This window comes from Galeopterus variegatus, unplaced genomic scaffold, assembly GCF_000696425.1.
Source record: "Galeopterus variegatus unplaced genomic scaffold, G_variegatus-3.0.2 Scaffold1959, whole genome shotgun sequence".
Lineage (NCBI taxonomy): Eukaryota > Metazoa > Chordata > Mammalia > Dermoptera > Cynocephalidae > Galeopterus > Galeopterus variegatus.
In genome coordinates this window covers 314,825-316,609 of record NW_007728070.1, presented here as the reverse complement: position 1 = coordinate 316,609, position 1,785 = coordinate 314,825, and the positions used below count along the sequence as shown (strand labels likewise).

Sequence of the window (1,785 nt, the reverse complement as noted above, 5' to 3'; positions counted from 1 at the left end):
GGGGGGGGGGGGGGGAGGGTGTTTGTTAGTATCAACGTGAACTGGCTACGTACAGGGCAGAGGCACTGGGCTTGGCTATCTGATAAGACAGCCACATGCTCAGTTGAGACATGTCCAGGAACTTAGAGTCCTGGGGCCCTTCCCGCAGCTGGGACACCCCAGAGTTTGAGCCCCCACCCTGTTTACAGGCAGGACCCTGGGGGAGGGGTTCCCTGAGGGGTGGAGTCTGTGAACCTCTTCTGAGCCCGGGGTGGGGTGGGGAGGGGAGCGGGCCTATGTCTGCCTCACAGCCTGGGTGGGGCAGCACTTTGTAAACTTGTATTGACTGAGTGCCTCCCACACTCCAGGCCCTGAACCCCCAGCGGGTGTGGCAAGTGTCCAGGACTGGTGGGCAGTGCCTCCGGCCGCCCAGTCTGACAGCCCCTTCTCTCTTGCAGGTCAACACCTTCACGTCCTTCGTGTGCCCCATGGTGCTTATCTCGGTCCTGAACACCATCATTGCCAATAAGCTCACCGTCATGGCCCACCAGGCGGCTGTGCAGGGTGAAGTGTGCACAGCGGGGGACCCACACAGCACCTTCAGCATGTCCATGGAGCCCGGCAGGGTCCAGGCCCTGCGGCACGGTGTCCGTGTCTTACGTGCGTAGCCTCTGGACCCCTGGGGGGTGGCAAGCTTTAAAGACCTGGGGTGGGGCAGTCGGGTCCAAGACCCGGGGGGCCAGCTCCCCCCAGCGTGGGGGCTGCTCTTCGCTCTCTCCCTTCATTCACTCATTCATTCATTCACGTCTGCTGAGCACCAGCTCTGGGCCAGCCTCTTGCTCTCAGACGTGGGGGCAGCAGGGGCAGGGGTAGCCCTGCACTCTGGGGGCAGCAGGGTCCCACAGAGGCAGGGAATGCACACACCAGGTGCCTTCAGACAGAGGTGAGCATGAAGAGGCCATGAAGCCTCATGACTGGATCTGGCAGCCACGAGGGCTGCTCTGAGGAGGTGACATCCAGCCCAGCCCTTCAGGACTGAGCTGCAGGTAGAGGGACGGGATGATGCAAAGGCCCTCTGGTGGGAAGTGCTTGGCAGGAAAACTGGGGCAGAGGGGGCAGGCCTGGGACTTGTGGTCCCCACAGCCCTCAGGAAGGGACGGGTTTTGTTGCAGGTGTGATGGGAAAAGACTCAGAGATTGAAAACGTTTTATCTTGAGATCCACGTGCTGAGTTTGTGTTTGACCAAAGCATGAGGATTGGGCTCCATCCCAGTCCTGGCACATTCTCAGAGCTCATTCCAGGGCATGGCTGGGTCACAGGTAAAGCCCGGGGCTCTGGGGTCCCAACCTTCCCTGTTAATGTGAATCACCAGGGGCTTTGGACGCTGTGGTCACCAGCTGTCCAGTGCCATTGCTGAGGCCCAGGAGCAGCCTCTGCACAGTGATGGACATTCTAACAGGGAGTGCTGGAGACCAGCCCCCATCACGGGAGAGCATGGGTGGAGCTTACACGTGTGCCTGTCCTCCACAGTGTGTCCTGTCCCAGCCCCCTAGACCCCCCACCTTTTGCCTCCCACCAGCCCAGCAGCTCTCCCAGCTACCGAGAGAGAGTGCGCGAGGCCTGGTCCTGAGGAGGGGGCCTGAGGGGTGTAGTCAGAGGAGGCTGGGGCTGGGAGTAGAGAGGGGTGTCCCTGTCCCCAAGTGGAGCTATCCCTGGGGATGTCCTTGGTGGAGATGCTGTCAATGACACCTGCTGGAGCTACACCTGGGCTCAGGCACCTGGGAGCAGCTGTGTCTGTCATCCTGC

General features: G+C 61.2%; 1 protein-coding gene across 1 annotated transcript in view; it reads left to right on the top strand.

The window, feature by feature from the left end:
• The window catches only part of NTSR1 (neurotensin receptor 1 (high affinity)), a 15,246-nt gene that overhangs the window by 6,816 nt on the left and 6,645 nt on the right, over positions 1-1,785 (top strand). The window contains exon 2 of the mRNA XM_008579813.1: positions 348-639. Coding sequence (XP_008578035.1) covers positions 348-639 — 292 coding nt within the window. The remainder of the gene's footprint in view (positions 1-347; positions 640-1,785) is intronic.